The sequence below is a fragment of the Bactrocera tryoni genome, chromosome 3 (assembly GCF_016617805.1).
Source record: "Bactrocera tryoni isolate S06 chromosome 3, CSIRO_BtryS06_freeze2, whole genome shotgun sequence".
Lineage (NCBI taxonomy): Eukaryota > Metazoa > Arthropoda > Insecta > Diptera > Tephritidae > Bactrocera > Bactrocera tryoni.
Window position 1 is genome coordinate 4349630 of NC_052501.1, and position 26385 is coordinate 4376014.

General features: G+C 38.5%; 1 protein-coding gene and 1 long non-coding RNA gene across 3 annotated transcripts in view; one reads left to right on the plus strand and one right to left on the minus strand.

Moving 5' to 3' along the window:
• Positions 1–1847: 1847 nt before the first annotated feature.
• The window catches only part of LOC120770417 (epidermal growth factor receptor), a 137724-nt gene continuing 113186 nt past the window's right edge, over positions 1848–26385 (minus strand). For both annotated transcript variants that reach the window (XM_040097861.1, XM_040097860.1), the window contains exons 2-6: positions 7665–7887; positions 7284–7480; positions 6232–7212; positions 6020–6152; positions 1848–5950 (exon numbers count right to left, since the gene is read on the minus strand). In XM_040097861.1, the coding sequence (XP_039953795.1) occupies positions 3361–5950; positions 6020–6152; positions 6232–7212; positions 7284–7480; positions 7665–7887 (4124 nt within the window). In that variant the 3' untranslated portion in view covers positions 1848–3360. The remainder of the gene's footprint in view (positions 5951–6019; positions 6153–6231; positions 7213–7283; positions 7481–7664; positions 7888–26385) is intronic.
• On the plus strand, positions 8913–10772 carry LOC120770418. Its single transcript, XR_005704932.1, has 3 exons — positions 8913–9204; positions 9298–9513; positions 9596–10772. It is a non-coding gene; the product is annotated as an uncharacterized LOC120770418 (long non-coding RNA).

Consider the following 26385-nt stretch of genomic DNA (forward strand, 5'->3'; position numbering starts at 1 on the left):
ATGACTTTCCCTTTCTTCAGGAAAGTTTGGTATTTTCAGTTTAGGGAAAAATTATGAATTGTAACCCGTTGCTACAGAGTATAATAATAATAATAATAATTGATTCCGAGTCTGGGTCAAATTTGATCATGTGGTACTATTCCCCAATACAAAATTTGCAATAAATTTTATTACATACATGACCTTCTCTCTTGTCACCTCGTAAGTAAAAACAACACTTTTTTATTTTTTTTTAATATATTTATTTTAATTTTTTACTTAAAATGAAAAACTAAAAGTATTCAGCTAAGTAGTACTTACAACTTATTCATAATTTTTCCATATACAATAAATACATACAAATTATTTAACACAAGCGCGATTATAATTACCGTTAATAATTATGTTTATGCAATTTTCAATTATTAACTTTTATACGTTTACAAAAACAATTAACTATTTCTCTTACAGCGTGTATTTCATACGGAATAAACTACAAATATTACATGATTACATAATTGTATGCATACAAATAGTCGATAAATATAAAGCAGCGTATATGTATGTATGTATTTAGTATATTTAGTGGTTTGTTTGTTGCCTTAGTTGATGGGTTCCCAGCTAAACATAAATTAAATAAACAGTATTACTAAGTAGCTAAACTGGCTTTCATTCAAAACGTCGCGTAATAAAACATAAATAATCGTATAAGTATGTATGCATGTCAGTGCGTTAGTGTATGTACATAAATGTATGTAAGTTTATTTGAAACTGTTGTTTTCGACGCAGAAGTGTAGCATTCTTGGCTTAACTTGCATTTGCATTCAAGCAGCAGTGTGCTCTACAAATTGAGGACAACTCCAAATATTTTGAAGAAATATCAGCAGAGTGTCATGCTCGTAAGTAACGCACACACACACGCAATTTATACAAATACAAGCAAGCTTACAGAGATTTGAACCAAAGTTGCGGTATTCACGTTAAAATTTATTTATTTCTATTTTTTCGCGTTTTTTTTATGTGTGTGTTGGTGTGTTTAAGTGCAATTCAGCTGAGACGTAGAGTTGTCTCAGCTTTCTCTATTCGACAATGTGAGTGAATGGCACTTTTTTAGTTCTTTACATTACTTTTCTATAATGCAGTATTAATAAGTTTGTATGTGTGTGTTAGATTATATATTAATAACTGCCACTTGGTGCGCCTTGAGCAATGAGTGAGAGAAGATATGTTTTTTAAATAACACAATTAATTTAAATTTAAAAATATTAAAATAATTAAATTAAATTATTATTTTTAATTTAAATACAAAAAATAAAATTAATTTAATTTAATTTAATTTATAAATTTTTTTAATTAAATTAAAATTTTTAAATAAAACATTTTTTAAATTAAAAAAAATTTTGTTAAAAGAAAACATTGAATAAAATTAAAAAAAAATTAATTAATTAAAAGTATTCAAAAAAATTATTTACAAAATTATATCCATTAATTTAATTTAATTGTTTTATTTTTTTAAATTTAAATTAATTTTAATTAAAGAAATTTTAATTTAACAAAAAAAATGTATTTTATTTAAAAGAATTTTAATACAAACAATTTAAAATTTAAACTTCGGATTTCGTTTTTTTTTTTAAGTCACATAATTAAAAAAAAATGTATTTTTAAAAATTAAAATATTAAAATACATCAATTTAAAAAAATGGATTTAATTAAAAATATTAAAGAAATTTTTAACATACCTACCTCAAAATTAAAAAAAAATTAATTTAATTAAAAACATGTATTTAATTTAAAAAAATTAAGAAAAATATTGATTAATTTTTTTTTTAATTTTACAAAAACGAATTTCGTAATTTTTCTGTTCAAGGTTTAATTTTTAAATTTTTTTCGATGTCGAATTTGCGCAAAATATTATTTTTTTAATTTTAGTGTTTTTAGCAAATTTTCAGCCAAAGCTGCATAAAGTACTTTTTAGTTTCTTAACTCTTCACAATTGTTGTTACTGTTTTCAGCATTAAATTCAAATATAAACCGTCATCTCACTCATAGTCAATACCGAAGACTTAGCTGCACACCTGCTATATAGTATAGAAATTCTAACAAACAAAAATTGTTACAATAATATATGCTTCATGATCTTTGTTTGACAAATGCGCTACGCAAGCATTATTATACATGCACAATCTCAAAATGATAATTAACAGTAAGAAATAATTAAAATTTACAATTAATTTTTCGACTCGTGTGTCAAAAGGCCGCACAAAAATATATTTATAAAACACCGGTTTGTCAAATTTTTGGTGAATGCCAATAATAAATTGTTTAAAATATTTAATTTTAACCGTTACGCGAAATTTGCATCATTATTGTAAACATTTTGTAACGATTTCCTTAATAAATATATATTAGTAATTGTTATTGTTGCCATTTTGTTAAGTTTTTGTTCATTTTGTTCATTATTTTACATTTGTGTTGTTTTTATTTTCTTTTTTTCTAATTTTTTTCCATTTTTTCGTACTCGTACTTAATTTACGTTATCACAGGTGGTTATGAATAAAACCGAAATTTACTTAAAGATAAAACATTTTAAAAATATATCGAAACCTAAGCTATTTTAAAAGCCTAACTTATGCGCTACAAACTAATTTGCTTGAAGATCGGCGCCGATCAGCTGGTTTATGAAATGTTTACACACAAAGCGTTTAGCGGCCAACCGCTGCCGCGCCGATCCTCGTTCAAGTCAAATGCACTGTTGGTTGAAGATTTACAATTGTTCACGCTTTAAACGGTAAGTACTACAGTATACAACAACAATTTAGGTACTACATATCAACTACGGATTATACACGTATGTGTGTTTGTATGTATGTATATACAGTTAAAAGCTAATTGCCTAATGCTAAAAGTGGATTTGCTTGGGCTATGTCCATACGCAGCGGGCCCGCGCTAGCCTCGGCCGTTGCGTATGTGACTTTAAGTGGCATTTGTATGTATTGTGTATTGTATTTGTAGTGTTGCTATAATTAGTTTGTCTGTTTGTTTTGCTTCGTTTCGTGTGTGCGGCTTTTGCTGCTTTCGAAAGTCGCTCGATTTCGCTGCATTCGCTTTGTGTTTGCTTAAATATGTATTTACAGTTACGTTACGTAGTGGCACACATACATACTTGTATGTTGTATGTATGTATGTAAATGAGGCACGTTGCAAGTTCTTGTGGCAAGTTAAGTTCACGTAGGCAGTGTTGCAGTCTTTTTCTGCTTCCCTCTACCTCTATCTTCACCATCGACCATCCCACCCTTCGCCTTGTAGGCGTGCCGCATTCGCTTTGGCTACATCTGATCGCCCAACCAACGAGTAACGGACGACCAACCGACGCGTTATCGGTTAGACGCGCGTCTCGCTGCGATGCAGCGGCTGCAATTCGCGCTGCGTGTCGTTGTAGTACTCATGGTCCGAGCTGGTCGGCTCCGAGCCGCCATTGCCCGCCACCATGGCTGCCACATTCATGTCGTGCATCGCAGTTAGAGCGGCTATTGTGTTCGCTGCCGCCGCTGCTGCCGCCGCTGATGTGGGCGTGTGGTGTGTGTGATGGTGGCCGCTTAACACGCTGCCATTGCCGCCGGTCAGCACGTTGTTGCCGCCGTTGCGGTTCATCATCACTGGTATGCCGATCGTCTGCGTGGGTATGGGCGCATCGTCGACGCTCAGCGCTTGCGGGTTGAGCAGGTATTCGGGGTTATCAACGCTTGCGGGCACACCGATTAGATCCATGTAACCGCCACCGCCAATAACCATACCACCGTTGGAATGGCCATTTGCTTTGATGGTGTTGTTATTGCTGCCGGTTGTACCATTGGGTGTGGTTGACTGACAGGTGGGCATAAGATAGTCATCCTCGTCGACCGGGAGATCGAGTCGCAAGTTGCCGACACCCACTTCACGCGCGTTCGAGTCGGTCTCATCGTCACCACCTGACGATGAGTTTTTATTCATCGGATCTTTGCAGTAACGATTAAGTTTAGGCACCTCATCCGTGTCTTCCGTACCACTGGGTCCGGGCGCCACCTTTGGTTGCAAGTAGTCCTCTGCCTCGACCATAGCTTCTGGGCCCTCAGTTGTGGGCGCCAACTTTCTGATTAGATCTTTCTCATCTTGACTTGTGTAGGCGGGTAGACGTGTAAATTTGTCACCTGCTATGACCAAATAACGACCGGGATCGCGCGCAAACTCGGAGAATACATTCACCAGCTGTTTGAATGTTGGACGCATTTCGGCGTCCAAATGCCAGCAGGATAGCAATGTGCAGTAAATATCGAGCGAACAAATGGCGGGTTGCTCCAATTTCAGACCAACTTCGATGAGATCGGGTATATCTTTGGCAGGTATATTCTCATGTGGACGTTGTCCAAAAGTCAATAGTTCCCAAATGGTTACGCCAAAAGCCCAAACATCCGACTTGCTGGTGAATACACGATGTCTGATGCACTCCAGTGCCAGCCATTTGATGGGCATCTTTCCGCCAGCCGCTTTGTACTCATTCGAGTCACTGCTAAGCAGTTTTGCCAGGCCAAAATCGGTGATCTTAACAATAGAAGGCGTTTGTACCAGCACATTACGTGCTGCCAGATCGCGATGCACCAGTCGCTTCTCCTCCAAGTACGACATACCCTTTGCGATTTGTGTGGACCAGTTAAGCAGCGCCTTAGAACCAATCTTATCGCGATTGTTGCGCACATAATCGAGCAGGCAACCGAGTGGCATAAGCTGTGTGATCAGCATCATTTGTGAGGTCATGCAAACAGCGAGTAGTTTTAGCAGATTTGGATGTTCAACCGATGCCATGATATATGCCTCGCGCAAAAATTCTTCGCTGGATTCGGCGCCGGAAGCCTTCAGCAGCTCTTTAATGGCCACAGGTATTTTGACATTCTCGCCCTCAGGCACCCAAACACCCTTGAACACACGACCGAATGCGCCCATGCCAAGCACGCCGCCTTTGCGCAACTCCGCATCCTTGACGATTCTCAATTTCGATAGATTCGGTGAGATATTTGATGGGCGCAGCGGTTCGGCGTCTTCACAACCACTAAGCACACGTGTCATTTTCACCGCCTCCTTCTCGGCTTTAGTGCGCTGGCGACAGACATAACAGACGATGCACATGCAAAACATAACCACAAACACAATGAACGCCACGATGATGAAGATGTAGCTGTCGACACCGGCGGTGAGTTTAGTGCCTTTACCAGGGACTTCCGAGCAATATGTACCTATATCAGTGGATTGGTAAATCACATATGGATACTCAGCTGGACATTTAGACGTGCAGTTGAAAATTGTTGTGTTATCATTGGGATCCCCAAAACCGAAGACTTTGAAACTGCGGCAAGCGATGCAATCCTCTGCGCTAGGTCCGGTGCAACCCTTGCACTCGGGGTGACATTCGAAGCACTCACGACGTGTTTCATCAGCATAATGATCCGGAGGGCATTCGTCTTCACATTGCTCGCCGCGCTTGTAACCGGCGCACTTCGAACACACCTGCTCATGGAAACCGTAGCCATTGCAGAGCTCACAACGTGGATGACATTTGCGGCAAATGGCTTTACCGGCCAACGGTTTCAGATTGCCTTGCTCTTGAGGATTCACATATTCCCAATAATAACCATCTGGACACTTGTCGTTCTTAAGCAAACAACGTTCGACTGTCGTATCACTATTGATGATGGCGAGATTACATGTTTTGCAACCGCCCGGTCCGATGGTGTCTTTAGGTCCCGTGCAGCCCTCACAAGTTTCATGACAAGTACGACATATGCCATAATCGGAGTACTTGTTGTCCGGACAAACCGTGACGCAACGTTTCTCATCGCGTACATGCACACACTCTTCGCAGTGGTCGGCGCCTGGACCCGAACAAGTGCGACACTCGGGGTGACATTCTTTGCAGGTCTTGTTGTCGAATTGATAAGCGCTATGCGGAAAAAATAAACACAATTTAATTAAGGTTGGAATAATGGGATATTGCAATTTGTGGACTTACTTCGTTATATTATGGCAATCGGCGATGCAGGTGCCATTGAAGGCGAAGTTCTTACATTCCAGACACTGGTCGGGACCTTTACCCCAGCAGCCAGACTTGTTGCACTGATCCGAACACACAAGGCCCTCTGATTCTATAGCAAGACAGAGAAAAGCGTTAGATTACACACAAATACTAGACAGCAAACAGCCAAAGCTGCAAACTAAACTTACTGCATTCGGATTCGTTGCGATTCCGTGCGATCACTACCCCATGGTCCACCGACTTTTGCACCTTCTGCCAATCGATGTCGCTAACAAAGCAAATGTTGTCATTCTGCTGGATAACCACAGCGCCAGAATTGATGCGCTTCAAACTGCGCAGTTCCAGACTTTCCAGAGAAGAACGCACAATCGATAAGGAAGCAAAGTAGCTCTCCATTAGCTGACGTCCATGGATGACCTCCAAATTACGGAAGTACGAAAGGTTTTTGAAAGCCGGATGTGCACCTTCAATATCCAAATAGCCGGTAATTTCTTTCACCGTGGAGAACACCTCCAAACGATCGGGATGCATGGCAATGAAGCGTGGACCAAACGAGTTATTGGAGTAAATGTGCTGATAGCCGAAGAAGGTCTGATCCAAAACACGTACGGAACCTTCGATCACCGTGCAACCTTTATATGTGTCAATATTGCCCGAGTGTAGCGCCGGTGTGCCGGGACATGTCTTGGGACAAGGGCCATTACATGGCACACACTCACCATCCCTAGCCATCTTCTCCGCCGGACAACTACGCACACATGCGCCATTATCCTTCAGCAAATGTTCGGGACATTCCTTCACACAGGTCGCACCATAAGCGTATTTGCCTTCCGGATTCATCTCCCACAAATAATTGGTAGGATTATACTTCTGCATAGGTGGACATTCTTCCTTGCAAACACCGTCATCGTAGAAATTCTTACAAGCAATACATTCACGCTGTGTGGGTCCCGTACAACCGCCGGCACAGAAAAGATGGCAGCACTCGCGCGGACGTGAGCCAAAGCAACGACCCTGCGCACATTGTGGCGAACAATTTATCTTGCTGAACTTCTGACAATTGTTGGGACCTTCGCCCCAGCAACCGCGCTCGCACGACTCGTGACACTTGGGACACTGACGCTCCGGTGGCGTGAAGTTATACACATAGGTGAAGCGATCATCGGGACCTAATTTGGAAGAAGTGAAATATAATTTAGTGTGTTAGAATATTATGAGACGCCGGAGCGTCGCTACTCACCCGAGATGATCTCCTTCCATTCGATCAGTTTGATGTGACACAAATTGAAGTTGTTGAAGAAACCCACAGAGCCTTGTAGTATATCTCGGAGTGCAGGCATTTCAAGTGTGAACATTTTCGAGTAGGCAGTGAACAGGGCATATTGCTGATCTTGCACATTGAGATTGAACAAAGTGCGGCCACGGATGATTTGTAGTCTGGAATAAGTGAAGTGCGAGATATTGGTGTAAGAACAGCGAACTTTACTACTTGAAATATTGTTACTATTTGAGAGCTAAAGAAACATAGGACAATTTGGTTTTTTTACTACTGTGTAGGTAGACTAGTACTTGTAGCTATTCACACGTCCAAAAATTCATAAATGATTGTTCTGTAAATTACCTTGGAAATACGACAGTTTGTATGTCCACATGACTGATGAGTATGTAGCCGGTCACTTCGCGAATGTTCTCCAAAAAGCTCAGATCCATATCGGGTTCCTGCAACCAGGTCAACTCCAAATTGCCATCCACATAGGTGCAATTGTTGTAGCGATCGCGTAAATTTCGGTAATGATGTTCACGATTCGAAGGCACTGACAAACGGGACTTGGTGCCAATGCAAACTGCAAATAAAACGAAGAAAAAATTGATTATTTAATATATTTATTGCAAACTAAAAAGGCAGCCATGCGTCATAGATGAATTTAGATAAAATCATTGTCTTATTAATATAAATAGATAAAAATATGCTTTTGGTAAACGCTGAAAAGGAAAAGCACGCAAAAATAAACGCTGGAAAATGCCTTATTTGGCGTGAGTGTTTCCTCAGACGCGAATGCGAATTTATACATATATTTGTAGTTTATTACAAAAATGCTTATGTGTTCACATATAATTGCCAACAAAGTTGTCCAAGTCGAAGATCAACTATTGTTAGACAAGCTATGCCCATATTAGGCGCTGCATGGTAAATAAAACAAGCAACAACACTAACGCTGATCGCCACCACTGACACATGTGTATGTATAGTTGATAATTTTCCAAATAAATAAAATTAATATGTTTATATACGAATATAGAATCGCACTAGTTTAAGACAAAGCACAATCCTACGTCATAGTTGAGTTATGTAAGTATGTAGACTTATGTGTCTGAGGCTAGCGTTTGCGGGCGTCAACGTGCTGTTGCTGTAGTGAGACTATAATAATATAATAATTTAATTTTTAGTACTAAATTTTAAAGAGCAAAGTTGTTAAGTCTAACACACACATACAAACACTACGACGCTTGCTTCGCTATATGACAAAGTGCAGTGGAAAGACAGGGCGCAGCGCGCATTAACTGGTTAGCCAAGTTTGTGCAGGGGCTTACTTGGAACGCGGCGAGCATTTGAGCATTGAGTGCTGCATACAAATGGCAGCTCACAGTTCACCGCGTTCCCCGCCACTGAAAGCTGAGCAGCTAGCGCGTCAAGCTAATGCGTCATAAGCATCGCATTCACGCTCCGTTTAGCGTCGACGACGACTACGTTGGCAGCGACTACGTCACCACCAGGCAACAAGCAGCGTCATGTGCACGCCAAGCGAACGCCAAACCGAACTGCGCGACGCTATTTAGTGCTTCAGTTGATTTTGTTCTGCTCGTTGTGCTGTGTTTTTAGTAAATGGCGAGCTCTGTGCTTTAACTTTTCAGGTGGCAGCGAGCCAATATGCCATGTTGAGATTCATGGCTCCAAAGTGCAAGCACTTCTAACGGTAAATGGTAATTCTAAGTTTGCCGTTTAAGTAGTGATGTGCAGATGAATTCGGTTATGGCGCTGAATAAGAGTATTTTCATGTTGCAATAAGTGAGAATAGCTGGATGTTTTCATGCTGGCTTGTCGTAGAGTGAGATTTTCTATTTTTCTTTTTTAATGTGAAAGACCTCTTCTGTCTTCTAAGGTTTGATTATATATTAATTTGATGAATAACAGTTGTTTTTAAATAACTTTTTAAAAATATTGATTTTTTGTTGAACTTCTCCTTATCCAAAAGTGTGTGTCGCTGATAAAATCTAAGTTTCATACCAAGTACGTCTAATTGAGCCTATAGACAGCCCACTAATTTCACCAAATTGTTAATTTTATCTGGGTGCATTCCATTTACTTGGACTTGAAGGATATAGCTTGAAGAACTTATACACTGAATGGTTTTTATGATAAAGCGGTTTTGGTTCGAAAAGGCCTCGACGGATTTGCTTTGTCTACCAAGGTTGAACAGCATTTTTAATAAACCTTAACTACCATAAGTTGAAGGCAACATTTATTTTTATTTATTTTTTATTTATTTATAGGATTAGACCTGTAAAGCTTCCTAAATTGCTCAAAGCTAAATAATCGACGGACCATAAATGAAGTATATAAACTACAAACATACAGAGCATTAAGGAACCCGGAAATAACTATAGTATAAACCTTTTCAACAACTATAAAACTAACAACTATATCCACTAAATGGTTGACTGTCGCCAAAAACATAAAACAGCAACAACATTTAGGCGTTGCAAAAGCAAAATAAAGAATTATAAAATGATTCATGAAAACTACAAGTTCCAAAAACCAGCAGCAAAATAGTTAACAGCCAGCAAACGATGTTGAGACGATTCCACGAAAGCAACAAACAACCGCAATAATAACAGCAAAACAGCAAAAAGAACTCATGCTGCCAGAATGAATGTTCAAAAAGCACAACTGAAAGAGGCAATAAAGTGCAAACAAGCCAAAATGAAGAGAAGCACGAAAAGAACGCAACAACAGTGAACAAAACAAATGGCAACATCAAATTTTGCACACATTCATATAGAGCTGTTGAAACCGAGGACTGTGTGGCTAAGCTAACTCTATAAACCGGCTTCATACAACGCGGGTGCAAGGGGGTAATCGCTTTCGAGACAACAAACAAGAAGTGAAACATAAAACACCAAAGTTATGGTACAACAACAATGCCTGCGCAAATTATTGTTGGCATGCTGTAATTTAAGTAACTGGCCGTTGTTGTTAGTATTGCTACTGCTGGTAACTGGCTGAGGCGATTGCGCTTGACGTGAAGGAAGGGAACTTTAACTTCAAAATTTTTGAGTGGGGTGTTGGGCAGATGCGCTGCTTTGTTGCTATAGAACGTGCAGTGTTGCTAGCGACTATTGCGAACAGTTGTTTTCAAATCGCGGGTGCTGCTGCTGTGGCATATGCAGTGGAAAATGATTTTACATAAGGCGGCTGAGGCAGAAATACTTAAATGTCAGCTTCTTGCTGATTGCGCTGATTGATGAGAAGATGATTGGGATAAAGATTTGCTCAATAAATTATTGAGGAGTTGAAAATGCATAAGATATTTGGATATAAGATAGATAAAGAAGATTTTGGTAGAGATTTGCTGATAGAAGATAGATAAAGAAGATTTGGATAGAGATTTGCTTACTAAACTATTTAGGAATTGATAATGTTTGAAATATGATTATCGATAAGTTATCGCAAAAAAAATCTCAAAAATGTATTACGTTTTTAAATACTTATTCAAAAATGTATTTGAAAGAACGATTTATGTAAAAAGTTCTCTTTAGAAGTATATATTAAACTATGTATAAAATATTGCATATTTTGTTTAAATATAAACAAAGCGCTTTAGATGCTTTGATGAATGCAGAATTACACCTTTCACTCTAAAGTGAGCCAAAGCGGAATTTTTAAAATCTTTTTTATTGGTTTTGACATGCATATATCCACAAGCAGACTTCCATGGCCTCCTCTTGATTTTGCCAACTCATCGCTTGTTTTTGTAAATGTATATTTGTATATGTGTATGTAAGCGAAATGACTTGCAAATGCTTTAGAAAGTTTCTGGTGAATTCCACAGATACCAATCAATGTCATTGTTGTTATTGCACTGCTATATCCGTCTGCTGTGATTTGCGTGTTATCAGCTGTGGAATGCCGCAGCAATCGAAAACGGAGCTTTTCCTCCGTGGCAACCGCGCTAATTGCCTATATGCCGCCGCTGGCTGCAGCTTGACGTTGCGGCTCAAACGCTGATTTGCTGTCGCGTATAAGCAAGATTTAAGTGAACATAGCACATGCGCGTGTAATTGTGTGCAATAAAATACTTATGTAAGTGAATACTTGTTAGACGGCTGGCAAAGATTTCCACTATAACAGCCGAGCAATGTGCCACGAATGTGTCGAGAGGCACATGTGGTTTGTAAAAGCAAGCCCGAGTACTTGCGTGTGTGTGTTTGTGTGATTATTTGCATGCGCTTAGCGGTCGCTGTTATTTAAATAGTTGTGATTTCTTTTTGAAAAGCATTAATTTGCGCGTCAAAAGCAAACAAATGCTCGGAAAGGCGATGGACGGCGGTGAGCAGGCTGTGACCGCAGGCGAGGCAAGCAAATAAAACCACACATACATACACGCAACAGCACAAAAACTAGTAGGCACACACAGCCATGGAAATATCCACAGACAAGCGTTTATAATGTTTTTGTGTCAAACACAAAAAATAAAAAAAAAATCCAAAAATTATAGAAGGAAAAGCGAGAAACGAGTCAAAGCGAAGCGAAGTGAACTAACATTCGAATCTTGTCCGTCATCAATCAGCACGATCGAGTGCCTGTCGCCTGAGTGACTTGCTGCTTGGCCGACAGACGGCTCGATTGCTTGGCTAAAGTGTTTGACGTCGCAAGGAAAAAACAAACAGCAACAGCGCAACATGCAAACAAAACAACATGTACCATGTATTTATGTGTGCTAGTGTGTGTGTGTGTGCCTGTTGACTACTGGCGAATGGCTGCGCCAGCATAGCTTGGATTCTTAGCTCGCTTTTGTGCTACAAAATGAACGCGCGTTCGTCGCTTAAGTCTTTTGTTTCTAACAAAATGCCCGAACAAGCGAAGAAAAGAAAAGCGCGAACGCGCATGTACCAACCGCGGGCATTTTGATATTTAATTATAACCATTATTTCTATTTTTCTCGTGCTGCCTGTCAAAAATTAAATACTTGTTTTTCCCCCTTTGCCCCTTTCGTGTTTGAGCAAATAATTTCGAGAACCAGCTAGCTATAAGATCTTTGTTGTTCTGTCAGCGTAGCCGGTAGTTATTTGCCTAGCGCTCGTAGGCGAGTGGGGCTTATGACTGACCCTTTTAAAGGTCACAGCTTCGCTGATGCATCAAGATTAGCTGCGTGATGAGGCATGGAGAAGACAATCTACAAACGTGTGTTCGTGGTCGGCGCAACAGGCGTGGCACGCATTAATTCACGGCGTTAGAGTGACCAATGGCTTGTGTGTGGAAAAAATGTGGTAAATCAAATTTTTATATTTTTAATGGCGGCAAATAATAAAAATTCACATAAACCTTATGGGAGCATATAAAGAAGGCAGAATCTTTGGCTAAAGCGTAAGATGAAAACGATTACTGCACGGAGATGATCTGCGCGCAAGCGTATATGTATGTATAGATAGGGAGTTCATATGCAACCCTGTGGGTAGAGTTAGCTGTGCTGGAACAAAAGGAACGCATTCGAGATAAATTGACGGCGATAAGGCTTGAAGACACAGCTGTAGCGCTGAACGCAGCGCAAAGTTGGTATGCGTGGCGTATAATAGCTGAGCTGGCTGCGGCCTGTGGCAGGGTACTGGCGCAGCGTAAATTAAAATTTGTATGGCAGCGTTCTTTTCTTCTTCTTCGTGCTTGTTTGCCTTTTGTAAAGAAGTTGTCTCAGAAATGGCCTTACAACTGACGCATTTATGTGCTTCATTAGCTGTTAAGTGCATCATAAAGGCGCACACAAAAATCAGAGAGCAGCATGCGGATGCACCAAAGATATGTGCATGTGTGTGTTTGCATATACATATGTATGTAAGTTTTATAGTGACAAAAAGTGTCTTAAGTTGCAGTTGTGCTAGACTTAATTATCAACACAATATTCCTTAGCTAATTTTCAGTACAACCCGTATGTATGTACATTAGTGTGGGCAAACAATTTTTTTTTTAATTTATTTCAGACAATATGTTCGCTGTATATAATGAAAAAAGGCTGAAACTTTTTGGTTATATATACATACATGCATTAGGGTGGACCATTTTTTTCAAAAGTATTTTGATTAATTGCAGATGATATTTTCACTCTATCTAACAAACGAAAGTTAAAAGTTTTTGGGTTATATAAACATTAGGGTGCATATATTTTTTAAGGAAATATAATTATAAGTTTCTGGTTATACACATGTATATACGTAGTACATATGTATATATGTACATACATACATGCCTTAAGGAGGACTTGTTTTTTTAAATTTTTTTGATGATGATTTCACTGAGTGTAAGGAAGAAGAAAATTTTAAGTTTTTTAGTGATATGTATATATGTACATTAGGGTGGATCTATTTTTTAAATATTTATTAAATTAATTTCCAACAATATTTTTATTTTCTAAGAAACGAAAGTTAATAGTTTTCTAGTTATACATATGTATATACATGCATTAGGGATGACCAAATTTTTTTTTAAATATTTAATTTTTGCAGATGATGGTTTCATTGTGTATAAGGAATAAGAATATTAAAAGTTTTTTGGCTATATGTACATTAGGGTGTATCTATTTTTAAATTTATTTATTAAATTGATTTCGAACGATATTTTCATTAGCTAAGGAAAGGAAATTAAAAGTTTTTCGTTTATAAGTACATCCATTAGGGAGGATTTAAATGTTTTTAAAGTAATTTAATTCCTTTTAGACAATATTTTCACTGTATCTACAGAAAAACAATTTTACAAAAATTTTGGACCCACCTTAATGCACATACATGTTTAAGTATGAACTATCACAATTACAGCACTATTCAGTTTTATTACTTTTGGGTTTTTTCGCACCAACGATTTTTTTTACGTGCACATACACAATAGTGGACACACATATCCACTTACAAGCGCATGTATGCATGTAATTGAGCAAAAAATTATCGCTCAATTAGTGCCTTTTGTGTGCCACTTCTGACTCGCATACCGCTGATGTCAATTCGTCGACGTTTCGTTCAATGCGGCACGTTCACAACTAACGCCAATGAGGTGCGGCGGTATATTACGTTTGCCACAAAGTGTTGCAAGCGTGACTCGCATACACACACATACATGCAGATAAATCACAATTGCAGTTTTGCAAAGTTTTTCGATATCTCTAGTCGCAATAAATCGTCGCCTGGCTTGATTGGCGCAAAAGGTGCAAAAAGTGTATTTGTGCGCGATTTTTCGATATTTACTGCGAAATCTTTGGAAATCGCTATTTTTACGGCGTTCATTGATTTCACAGGAAAATATGAAGGTGTTAAAAGAGAAAATATAGATTTCTGCGAATATTTTCCATTTATCGCTTTTTCAAAGACTGGGGGATTTTTTATACAAAAAAAACAAATAAAATTTTAGTAATAAAAAAACATATTTTAATAACAAAAAAGAACACATTTCTCTACGCCGAATATGCATGTACGAAAAATTATTGCCAGTATTTATAAAATGACTACTTGTTGTCAATTATCCGTAAATGGGTTGCGAAAAAACCGCTTGCACACGTAAGTGCCAAAAACAAATTACGAAAGAAGAAATATTAAAAGCTGCGCTACTGCAAATAATTGTTGAAAAAGACACCAAGCGCTCCCTACCAAGGCACATGCGTAAATATATATGTGTGTATGTACACGTATGTCCTTCAAATTTCCGTCAACGTGAGAATCTGCCGTCTGCATGCCAACTGCCCACGGCACTCTCGTAAGTAACTACAGCAATAATGCAGAAACAAAAACAATAATAAAACAAACAGTCAGCATACATAAGCAGTCAAAGAGCCGGCGCAATCAGCAGTGAAGCCTTTCAATATTCAGCCTGATTTGCGCCCCTTCGGCAATTGCGACAGTGGTAAGAGCAGTGCCAGCAGTTGAAGCTGTAAAGCCAACGAGGAGCATAATAAGAAGAAGGGCCGGAGCGAGCATAGTGTTTGGTTCGCTTTTGTCGGTGTTGGTTTATGTGCAGAAATTCCAACAAAATGACAGAATTCTTCACATTTATTGCTTGAATATTTCGAAGACTTCTTCCAGCACTAAGCCGAAGCTGCGGTGGTACGTCAGCCTTTTGCGTCTTATAAAATGTTTGCGCTGTCGCAGTTTATCGACTTGCTTGCACGTTTTGTGTTGGTATGCGTGCGCATGCGTGTGAATGTGCTGTGTTATTTATGGCAGTCAGCGACACGGCTGGTTTGGCAGTTAAGCCCAAATTGCTGTTTGCTTAAAATTATTTGTTTTCAATTTATTTGTTTTTATTGCTGTAGCCAGTTGTTGTTGTTGCTTACATTATTATTATTGATACAGCTTCTCAGCAATAAGAAATTTTATTTCGTGCTTTTGTGTTCTTGCTTGCGACTTTTTCCTCGCTCACATCATTTTTGCTTTGCATTTTTGCAACCGAAAAATATGTGTCGCATGCTTTCAAGATCTGTTAGCCTTCGTTAGCTCGCAGTCATAATTGTTTTTAATAATTGCAAAAAAATGCTGAAAATTGTTGCCACAAAATATGTGAAGAAAAGGTATTTGCAGAATCCACACTACAAAAAGAGCAGAAAATTAATATAAAAAGAAATTTCAAGTTAATTTTCAATTTCTAGGAACCAAGCGGGTCTCATCAGCGCTCCTAAATATCACATTTATATACAACAAAAAAAACAACAAAAACGTTAGCTTCAGTTGCATTGAACCTTTATAAAATCCTAAAATACAAAAAAATCCTTACCAGCACTAAATTGTGTTCGATCAGTTTGTATGGCAGCTATATGCTATAGTGATCCGATATCGGCGTTTCGAACAAATAAACAGCTTCTAGGGAAGAAAAGGACATGTACGAATTCTCAGAAAGATATCTCAACTACTGAGGGAATAATTTTCCTACAAACATACTGAAGATATAAAATATGATTTCAGATGCTTCTTTATTTCAAATTTCGTTGGAAAACTTAATATACCCTTTTCAATGTACTGAGATTGTGTAAAGCGAAGCGCTAGTATTCATAATTTATCAATGTCATTACGTTTCGCTTTCCCAATAAACATCTCTTGGAATTCATATGCAAATATATACACATTCAGCTACCTTTCGGCTAGATAGCACGTGCGTGCGCGCAAAGTGATAATGCGGCCCACATCTGCCTGCATATATCTCGCTAATGATTTCCTTTGGCATCGACACTTCAAAGTTGATTTTGTTATTCATGCAGCATCACAACAAAATTGACAAAGAACAAGTAAGGAAGGGCTAAGTTCGGGTGTCACCGAACATTTTATACTCTCGCATGGTAAAGTGATAATCGAGATTTCATTATCCGTCATTTACATATTTTTCAAAAACCGTATTTGTGTAAAGTTTTATTCCGCTATCATCATTGGTTCCTAATGTTTATACTCGTATTATACAGAGAAGGCATCAGATGGAATTCAAAATAGCTTTATATTAGAAGAAGGCGTGGTTGTGAACCGATTTCACCCATATTTCGTACATGTCATCAGGGTGTTAAGAAAACATTATATACCGAATTTCATTGAAATCGGTCTAGTAGCTCCTGAGATATGGTTCTTGGTCCATAAGTGGGCGGGGCCACGCCCATTTTCAATTTTTAAAAAAAGCCTGGGTGCAGCTTCCTTCTGCCACTTCTTCCGTAAAATTTAGTGTTTCTGACGTTTTTATTAGTCGGTTAACGCACTTTTAGTGATTTTCAACATAACCTTTGTATGGGAGGTGGGCGTGGTTATTATCCGATTTCTTCCAGTTTTGAACTGTATATGGAAATACCAGAAGAAAACGATTCTGTAGAGTTTGGTTGACATAGCTATAGTAGTTTCCGAGATATGTACAAAAAACTTAGTAGGGGGCGGGGCCACGCCCACTTTTCCAAAAAAATTACTTCCAAATATGTCCCTCCCTAATGCGATCCTTTGTGCCAAATTTCACTTTAATATCTTTATTTATGGCTTAATTATGACACTTTATAGGTTTTCGGTTTCCGCCATTTTGTGGGCGTGGCAGTGGGCCGATTTTGCCCATCTTCGAACTTAACCTTCTTATGGAGCCAAGGAATACGTGTACCAAGTTTCATCATGATATCTCAATTTTTACTCAAGTTACAGCATGCACGGACGGACGGACGGACAGACGGACGGACGGACGGACAGACGGACGGACAGACGGACGGACAGACAGACATACGGATTTCGACTCTACTCGTCGCCCTGATCACTTTGGTATATATAACCCTATATCTGACTCTTTTAGTTTTAGGACTTACAAACAACCGTTATGTGAACAAAACTATAATACTCTCGTTAGCAACATTGTTGCGAGAGTCTAAAAATCATTAATTCAACGGAAAAAATGTCGGCATTTACAACAACAACATGCACGCAATAAAAGCGTATACAGCTGGACAGACATACCCACACAGAAATGCAAGCATAAGTAATTGTGCAAATGCATATGCCTTCATTATAAGCGATCGCAAGGCACATTTACATATGTATGCGTTTATGTATGTATGTGTATATGTATGTATGCCACACCAAACCGCCACAGCCACAATCGCAGCATTGGCATCAATTCATCCCAATTCATTTCCTAACAATTAATGGTTCACCGAAATGCCGCGAGCCACGAGCGTGCGCTTCGCTGCCGAATGGTGTGGGGGTCAGAGTGTGCCATCAGCGTGCAGCCCACACACATGCGTGCGGAGCATCATAACAGTCGCGTGAGTGCGTGTGTTGATGCTTTTGTTTACATGCTAATTTGCAGAGCGGACGTCAAATAGATGAACCAAAAACCCAACAACAACATCTAAAGCTAGACTATGAGCTCACTCGCTCGCTAACTCGCTAACTCGCTTTCCGTTTCCGTTCTGCAATGACAAATGAAATGACTAACGAATTTCAAACGGATTTGATTTGTTTGAAAAGCATAACACACAAATTACAACAAAGCACCAACAAAAAGCTAGTGCACTGGGGCGAAATTCCGAAGAACTCATTTGTGAAATGCTAAACAGCTCGTGTAAAATTTTAATATTAATGACTAGAACAGGTTGACTGGCTGCTGACTAATGATAACAGCGCCAGCCAACGCCTCCGCGCTGCGCAGCAGCTAAAGCAAAGGCCTTCAAAGGTGAGACGAGGCGACAAGGCGCGCGCTAAGCGGCAAATTGCTGGCCGCACATCCAAGCGCTTGCATATATTTATTATTAGCATTCGATAGTGGATACACGGAGATAGTCCGCAAATGCGTGGGCTGCTAATTATTGAATACGCCAACTGAGTATTTCGCTTTAAACTCATACGTGTGTGTGCTAGAGTTTTTTCTTTGTCATTTTTCAAGCTGGCGCCCACTTGTTGTCCGCTCATTTGTTTGCCCGCGCCTCAGACCGTGTACGTTTCCACATTTCGCTCTTTATCGTCCGTAAGCTTTTATTGTTTATTTTTGTTTTTCTTTCTTCTCCAACTTTTGTCATCGCTTTCCTGTCGCTCAGCCCATTTCGAAGCTTGATTTATGCTAAGCATAATGAGAGCAAGCCAAACAAAAGCTATGTGTGTCTGTGGGAGTCCAAAGCGATAAATGGCAAAGAATTACAGAACAAGTAAAATTACTCTAAGAAAGCATGACTTCTGTCTCACACCAATATTTTTGGTGTTGCTTACTATTAGTGGCCATAAAATGAATTCCTTAAAGCCATTATACAGAATTTATGAGAAAGCTAAAGACTTAAGCAACGAACTCGATTGAAATTTTAACAGAGATTCTAACAGAGATTGATTCAACGTTTGAATCATTCCAATGACATCACAAGCATTTTTAACCAATTTCTAAATGCAATTTTATAATTTTTATTGCAATATTTCATGTTGGTGTTTTTTGTTATTATTATTTTTATATTTTTATATTTTTTTTTTAATTTATTTTTTATTTTTATTAATTTTATTTTTTATTTATTTATTTTTTAAATTTTTTATATTTTTTTTATTTTTTTTTTTAAATTTTTTTTTTTAATTTTTTTTTGTATTTTTTATAGCACAAGCATTTCACTTTGTTCATGCGCGCCATTGCATGTTCGAGCAAGCAGATACTCCTGTTTGACCGGGATAAGCCAACTTGAATGTAAGCAGATTCTCTACAACTGCTTCTTCAGCTTTGCTGTGTGCGTATGTACAGTGCGCATAGCTTCTTTGTGAGGACAAAGTCCAACTGCATGTGGTAAATGTAAAAACGAAGCAAAAAATTTTTGAGACGCTGAAGAGAAAATAAATAACTATGACCATTTTAGTATTAAGCTTTATTTTTTTCAGTAATTGCAAGTAACTAAAGTGTAAATATTGAAATTTAAGAAGTTTCGCAAAAATATGGTTCAGAAATATGGTTTTAGAAGGTTTTTTGGAAATAATTGAAATTTTTTATATAAGGGTGGGTCAAAAAAAAATACATTTTCTCAGCTTGGTAATCCAAAAAATTTTTTCTTAGAAATTTTTAAGAAAACCTGAAACTATTGGAGATCAATTGAAAACTTAATATTAGGGTTGGTCAAAAATATTTGTTTCTTCTGCGCTTGATACTTCTAAAAATAGATTCTTAGACATCTCTAAGAAAACTTCTCCTATTATGAGCTCTTAATTGCAACGGTAAGCGAAAAAAATATTCGTTTTTGGCCCACCCTAATATATATTATTTTTGATGTATTTTTTACAAGTTTTGCGCTCTAACATACTTATACTCAAACAACGTAGACTTAGCATTTTTTATAAACACCTTATCTTCTTATTATAATATTTCTCTTTTTATAATATTTTTCCTTAACATCTGTAACAGCCAATTAAAGTTTTTAACACTGATAAAAAAATATGTTGAAAATCATTTTTTTCTACTCTTACATTTTCTGCGATCTTCAAAAGATATTCAGACTTTTCCCTTAACCAACACCCACTCGCTCTTAAGTGAGACCGACGCCAACGCAAAATCTTCCTAACCGCTCGCTCGCTTCATTGCTCTTTCCGTGTTTGCATTGAAAGCTCGAAATTTAATTTAATTATCGCAAGAAACGAAAAACAAATAAACAATTTTAAATTTATGCAGCAAAGCTCAAGTTGGTAGCTGCATTTATTGGCATTGCTCACGCTGTGTCGCTCGAACAGCACGAATTAATTTTGACCGCAACGGCAGCCACAGCAGCAGCAGCGACAACAACACCCACCCACAGGCGATCAAACGGTCTTGTGGCAATAAAATTAATTGCATTTCGTTTAACACACTTCTGCCGCATACACATACATATACAAATAGTGCTCAGTGAGTGCTCATCGCTTCACCACTCGTGAGTGTTTGACGCTCACTAATTTACTGCAGGTGCACCAGTTCTGGGAAGTGACAATGTGAAGCGAAAAAAGTGTTGTGTTTCAACTTTTATTGCAACTTCAAATTTATTTTTAACTTCTTGCGGGCGCTTCCTCGAAATACCGCCATAAAGCGTTAAGGCAATAATCATAAAAAATTTAAATTAATTTCGGTGCCAGCAAAACGCATTTTCGGATGCTTAATGCACTTCCACCCACAGCAAGAAACAACAACTGACACACACTGTGTTTGATTTCTTGATTTCGGTTGGTAGTTGTGTTACAGTGACCTCCAACTGGCAGCTTGGAGCGCTGATAAGTGGGTGTAGGATGCGCGTTGTAGCCAGTTATTTGACAAGCACTTTCTTTACACACAAAAGACAAATTGTCAATAATTTTTCATTGCCGAGCGCTGAGTTCGTGGGAGGCGGAATATGTCGTGGAGGCTAATAAAGATAAAGATATAAAATAAATACAGTTGTGTAGGTGAAAGCAGTGTGGTTTGAAAAACTAAGACATTGCCAGAAACATGTGTAACACAAGGTTGTTATAAATTTTTGTGCTGGACGGCACCAGAAAGACTTTCATGAGAAAAAAACTTTTTGCTGTATGCTTCGTAAGCTTAGTTACCTCTTCTAGAAAGCAATTTGTTGAATAACTGATACTTAGTGACTCAAATAGAGAAAGAGTTTTTCTAATTTTATACTTCATAGATCTAAATTCTTATCGAAATTCTAATTGATTGCCTTCTTACTTAACCACTAACAAGAGTTACTAAGGTGTTCAATGCACAATCACATGCATTCAAATATGTTAAAAAAAAAACAACAAAAAACAAACGTAAATGAGCAACAAAAAATCCTTCGCAAACTGCCTTTTCTAGACAACTTTAAAGTACTGCTACGGCATGTCATGCAATATGCTATTGCTGGCAGCTACACAAAATCAATAGCAACAAGAATATATGTGCCATGCCATACGCAACAACAGTGCGTACAGCTCACCCATATATGCGACTGTACGCACAAGCAATGTCGCCGCTTGGACTCTATGCAAAATAGTTAATTGCCACATTATGTGGCACCCGTCAGCATCCGCGCCACAAACCAGCTAAGCACATATACGCGTGTGTGCGTGTGCGTGCTGAAAATAGCACACAAAGTGGCAGAATGGAAAATGGATTGGCAGCCGCGACAGGCCAGCAAGCCAGCTTGGCACTCACCGCACATTAGACTTAAGCAACGAACTCGATTTGCATTGTGCTCCTAGGCGACTGTGCGTTGCACTGCTGTGCGCGAATTACTTAAGTTCCATATATGTTTTTCACCAATTTAATTATTTGCATTGCTGTTACAACGGCATATAAAGGTGCAGCACAGCATTACTTTCAGTATTTTATTATTTGGCGTTTTTGCAGCAATTTACCTTCACATATGCGAGGTACGCAATTTGTCACGTTTTCGCTGTCGCTGTTATAGTTGTTGCTATTATTAGCACATTCTTAATTGCTTTGCTGTTGTTACATGCTATGGTGTTGTACTTTGCTTTTTCATGGTAAGTTTGTCAGCGCTTGTCAGCTGGCGTGACTAACGTATTAGACGGCTGATAGATTTACTTAGAGTGACTGGCGACAAATGCTGAATTTTTAGAGATTGTTAAATGCATTGATATTGGAAAAAATAAAATAAAAATAAAAAAACCAAAAAAACAAAATTGAAAAAAAATAATAAAAATTTTATTTTTAAATATAAACAAAAACAAAAATGAAAAAATTATAAAAAAAAAACAAAAACAAATATGAGAATATATTTTTATCATAAAAATCGCATGTGCCGTTTGGTTTATATATATATATATTTTTTTTTTGTTATATATGTATTATGTCACTTGTCTTTTGTAATATTCTCAAAGAAAAACGTTAATTACCGCACTTTGCCAGCAATTATTGTATTTCTCATACATATTTAAAATCGTTTAAAAAATATTTTTGAATCTGCTATGCAACTCGCGCATGCCACAACGTAATCAATGCTGCACACCGCCATGCGCCACACAAATATGTGCTCAAAATGACACTCATACATATGCATTATGCAAACGCGCAGCATTCGGGGCATTCTTTGGCGCGTGCGCTCGTCACCAGTGAGCGACCAAATGGGGAAAACTATATATAAATACAACGCCACACTCATACGTATGCATGTGTGTGCACGGACTGCTAATGCTAGCAAAGCAATCTACAGCAATTGTGGTTGTGGCTGCTACAATTCTCGCTCGTTGCTCGTTGCGGTGAAAGTAACACAGCAGCTCAGCTAATGCCATCAAATAGAAATCCTATGTTGTTTATTATGCACGCTCGTTTGTGTTCATACACGCGTGTGTGTAGGTATGTCTGTAACGGCATTTCCCAATTGCCAGTCGACGACCGGTTGGACGCACGCTCGCACGCCTGTCGCTTAGCCAGCCGCTTGAGCTTTGCTCGCCGTGCAATAAATAATTCATAATACTTTATTTATTTTTGTTGTAGCTGCATTCATTTACTTGTATTTGTTGTTAACGGCCACTGATCCTTCTATTAATATTACGGTAGCTCATGCCATATTATCTCAGTTGTGTCGCTGCTTTGTGACAATTTTAGTTAGACGATTACTTAATGGCGAACACGCGCTTCAATTCTATTATGGGTATTGAATATAGTATAGTTGCTGTTGTTGTGTTTTTTATAAATTATATTTATTGTTGCGACGCCACGGTGCAGAAATAGTTCACTAAGTGGCAAATAAAAGCAATCGAAGGAGGTGAGACATAAATGGGGCATGAAGTGATTGCTTACGCCGGCCAGAGCTTTGCACCAGATTGAGGGAGAGGTGGGTATTTTCATGTCATTTGAAGCAAAAAAAGCTAGATTCGAAAATAAATAGTTTCTTAGAGGCATTTGTTGACCTAAATTATATAGTGACTGAAGCTAAGGAGTCTAAAGGGCTGGTAAAACTAGGTGGTAGACAAGAAACTATAAACAAATTAGCTTCATTGACAGAGATATGGGAGCTAATAGATGAAATGAAATACTATATATGTATGTAGTCGAAAAAGTCCTTTCGTATTTCTGGTCAAACTTCAACTCATTTTTTTTTTTTATTTTTATACTAACAAATAAATAGACAAATATGTACCATTTTCGTTGACCACCTTTTGCCATTTTTCCACCAGAGGTATTATTCCATCAGTGTAAAACTTTCATCAGTGTGAATCGAAATTTCGAAATTTCCGGAACTGAAGCGAGTGAACCATTGTTGTGCTACACGAACTGATACAGCATCGTCTCTGGAGACTTCACAAATTTCATTGATGGCTTGCGTGGCATTCCTCCCTTTTTTATACAAAAATTTCAAATAAAAGCGATTTTTTTCATTATTTTCACTCATTTTTGAACAGCTGTAACTTTTTTCAACTTCCCCGAAATTAATTTTTTTTTGTTTGAATGAAGATCACCTTGAATCTCACCTTTCCAAGACTACATGGTACGACAGTATATGATTGGTAGCACTGGACACATGCGACTGCAACGACATCTATTGGCAAAATACGAAAAGACTTTTTCGACTTCCCAATACATACTTTTAGATATTCTTTATATACGATATAAGTATTTTTAAATCCTTTTTAAAATAATTTTAATCTTTTATGCTGACTGCTACCTCCATATCTCACCGCTTGCCTTCATTTTTGTAGCATAGTCATAAATAAAAATTAATAATATACTGATATTTTCATCGCTTATATATATTTATAAAGCCTCATGTCTAGTGACGTTTTCAATATATTCTATGATCTCCTGCTTAAAGAAAATGTGCTAGACATTGATGACGCCAATGAGACAGCACGTGCGTCGCTTGTTGTCACACCGAACCAAACTTATTTGTAGAGCCGCCAGCACAGTAGCGCCTTTGCTGTTGCTAGTTTTTGTATTATTGGTATTATTGCCCAGTATGCGCCGCAGGCTGTTTACGTGCTTGGCATTTATGTGGCGCTGCAAAGCTGCTGCGCTAACAGATTTCGTATCAAGCGCTGTTGCTAAACGCTCGCCTGCTGTCAGCAGTTAGAAACAGGTCAACACCGACAAGCTTGCAAAATGATTGTGGCGCCAAGCGGCGCTGTGCGTCTAAGTCTGTCAAACACCGATAAACAAGTGGGCCAACAACAAGTGAACCAGCTATAACTGAAGGCGATTGCGTTTGCTTAGTTCAAAGTAGAGTTGCATAGCGGAAAATCTCCAAAATTTCAGAGAGTATTAGGTTTATGTTTCATACTACATCTCCTCATAAACCTTCTATTATGACTGCAGCATTCTATAGATTTCAACAACAAAGCTTAACTTTCAGCATATGCTTAAAGGCAATGCTTTTCCTCACCTACTCTCCTACTCTCCTTCCCTCTTTTTCTATTTTTATTTAAGCCATCCACTACGCTTTGTCTATTGTCTCTTACATGAACTCCGCGGCATGCGCAGTTGAAGATGCGCTCAGCCGCAGCGTCTGTCATGCTATTGATGCTAGCGCGCATGGCGACTTTATGGCGCCACCGTTCAAATCTGACCAGTATTTTTTCAGCGGACTCTTGCGCCGCCTCCCACAAATCGAATTTTTCAACTTCAAGCCGTGTACATCTGAGGGCTTAACATTGGAGACGAAGCTGCAGTGGATAAATTGATGGCGGCACACGGCATTTACTTGCGCATGCAATACTTTGTTGCTTCGTTTCTTCAGTTATGTTGCAGGGTTTAGCTACGGGCGACAGTAAATTCGTATGGACGGCAACTTACTCAGCCAGTGCTCAAACGCTGTGCAATGGCGGGGTGGCAATTGATGCTGTCGATAATAATGTGGCGCGGCATGTTGCGGGTAATCACGACAACCACTCGAGCAATGTTGGCAGCAGCAGCAGCAACAGCAAAGGACGTTGGAGAAAGACTAAAAGCTGCGCACTCGCAGTGTGTTTGCCAGTGTGTCTACTTTCCAGTGCTGCTGTTAATAATCACGATGATTGTAATGACGTTGCACATTTCGATGCTTGCGTCGTGCCTTACGGCTGCACAATTATCAAAGTGCTCACACACATTCACGCAAGTATGAGGAGTTGAGCGCTTTGGTGTTGGTAGGAAAGTACGTCGAATCGCGCTGCCGCAGACTGTGCTGCCGAAAATCTTTTTTTGCAACAACAAGAACAATAATAACAGCTAGCTGCATCATTTTGTTGCCCACAAATATATGAAACTTTTTATTAAATTTTTAATAGCGCTTTGCGTAGAAAGTACTCGTGCAAAAGTGCTTTGCTGCATTATCTCACAATGCAGCGCAGACCCTTCCACGCTTCATCTAGAATGTCTTGAGGCAGTAAGCAATCATTTGACGCCATACTCGCTGCTTTTCGGTGCACAGCAAATAACAACAAATCTTACCGACGAATGGCATCATAAAATAAAATTTCCGGATCACGATTTCCGAATTATAACAGAGCCGTAAAAATAATTGGCGTATACTAAAGCGCAAGCCGAGGCAATGCCATCGCTGGTAGATCAAAGAGCATGGACAGCAAGAATTCGTGAAAAATAATGCTAAAAATATTCGTAAATTTAATAACAATAGAAAAACTGGATTGTAAGTGCGTGTGCTCGGCAACATTGCCAACAC